Here is a 1,526-nt window from a genome sequence, read left to right on the forward strand (position 1 = left end):
TCCCGCTGCCTTTCTGCGAACCGCCTGGCGCCCTGTCCGCCATCTTGGCTCTCTCCCTCGGCCAGCCCTGGCGGCCGGAATCGAGCGCCGACTTCACCGATTGAAGAGGAGAGCGAGGAAGCCTCCCGCCTGCGGGGGAGGGGCGGCGAGCCGATGGCCGAGCTAGCGATCGGGGAGGGGGGGCTGTCACGCCCTGCGGCCGCAGGCGTCGCGGCTCTGTAGGGCGCTGTTCCTCTCGCAGCCCCGCGGTAACGCATAGGCAAACGAGGCACATGCCTAGGGCCCTAAGAAGCGGCCCAGTTGTGATCATTTTACGTATTATAATTATTGGGTGGGGAAAAAAATGTATACAGTATAACTATAATATAAATAAATAATATACATATACCGTATTAAGTAGGGTCCATGAGTTTGTTTGCCTAGGGACTGCAAAAGGGTTCATCTGGCACTGTGCATGAGGGAGTCCCCGTGTTTCCCCACCTCCCCCCAGCTGGCAGGGTCCAGGGCTCAAGAGATGTGGCCAAGCAGCAGGTACAGGAGACTTTCCGCCCGCTGGGGTTAGCACCTGCTTTCCCTGCACCATACATCTAGTTTACCACAGCAGGTGCGACTGTCACATCCAAGGAAAACACTTAAAAGGCAGCAGTGCTGCAGAAGCAGCCTGCCCAGCTCCCCTCCCAGCCCGGGGCCACGGGAGGAATGCGACGTGGGCACCTGGGGGGGCTTTGAGCTGCTCCGTGGGCATCTCTGCTTCCAAACCATGAGGGATCCCAAGCCAGGGATCCTGGGCAACATGTCCAGGTCTGCAATTTAAGGATTTTTTTTTTAAGCAATCTGTCAAATCTCACCCATGGGGTTTTTTTGTAATGCTTCATCATCAGAGCTAGTCAGGTCAGGCTGTCGTAGCTGCCTTGTTCCCATTCTTAGCTCCAGCTTTGTTTTATAGTCCTGGCCTGTCTCATTTCAAAGCTTTTTAATTTCTTTATAAAACCTCCAGGCTGAATCTTAAGAGTGTTCTGCTCTGGAACAGTTCTTTTGCTATAGAATTACATGAGGGTTAAATCCAGAGAGGCCACAGCTCTGCTACCAGATCAGTATTCTGATGTTCCTCTATGGCAAAAACATGCCTCCTAGAAGGGAAAGTCAGCTGTGGTGCTGATTTGGCACCAGAGGCAAAAGGAATCCTATACTGATGGATTATTGATGGCAATTTTTTTCTTTGTCACCCGAACAAAGAATTATGAGACAGTATAGACAGTATGAGACTCTATAGACTGCTTCCCCGAGATCTCCACCTTGTGACACTTATGCCATATACTACATCAAGTAAGGACCAAATCTAAGCACCTTGCAAATAAAATAACTTTGTATAAATCACTGCAAGAAACTGAAACATCATTGTAGACCACAGAGTAATAATACAGTCCCAGCAGAACCATGATCTACAGTGGCAGCTCTCAGGATGCTCCCTGGACACATTAGATACTGACCAGTGGATCTGAATAGTTGCTGAATCTATTGGTTGG

The 1,526-nt window shown here is 50.3% G+C and overlaps 1 protein-coding gene across 9 annotated transcripts in view; it reads right to left on the reverse strand.

Moving 5' to 3' along the window:
- Positions 1-317, reverse strand: part of U2SURP (U2 snRNP associated SURP domain containing) — a 79,788-nt gene extending 79,471 nt beyond the window's left edge. For 4 of the 9 annotated variants that reach the window (XM_025208456.1, XM_025208455.1, XM_025208451.1 and 1 more), the window contains exon 1: positions 1-294. In XM_025208456.1, coding sequence (XP_025064241.1) covers positions 1-274 — 274 coding nt within the window. In that variant the 5' untranslated portion in view covers positions 275-294. The other 5 variants (XM_006027262.3, XM_006027261.3, XM_025208452.1 and 2 more) reach the window with 5 other exon arrangements.
- Positions 318-1,526: the final 1,209 nt, after the last annotated feature.

This window comes from Alligator sinensis, unplaced genomic scaffold (assembly GCF_000455745.1).
Source record: "Alligator sinensis unplaced genomic scaffold, ASM45574v1 scaffold846_1, whole genome shotgun sequence".
Lineage (NCBI taxonomy): Eukaryota > Metazoa > Chordata > Crocodylia > Alligatoridae > Alligator > Alligator sinensis.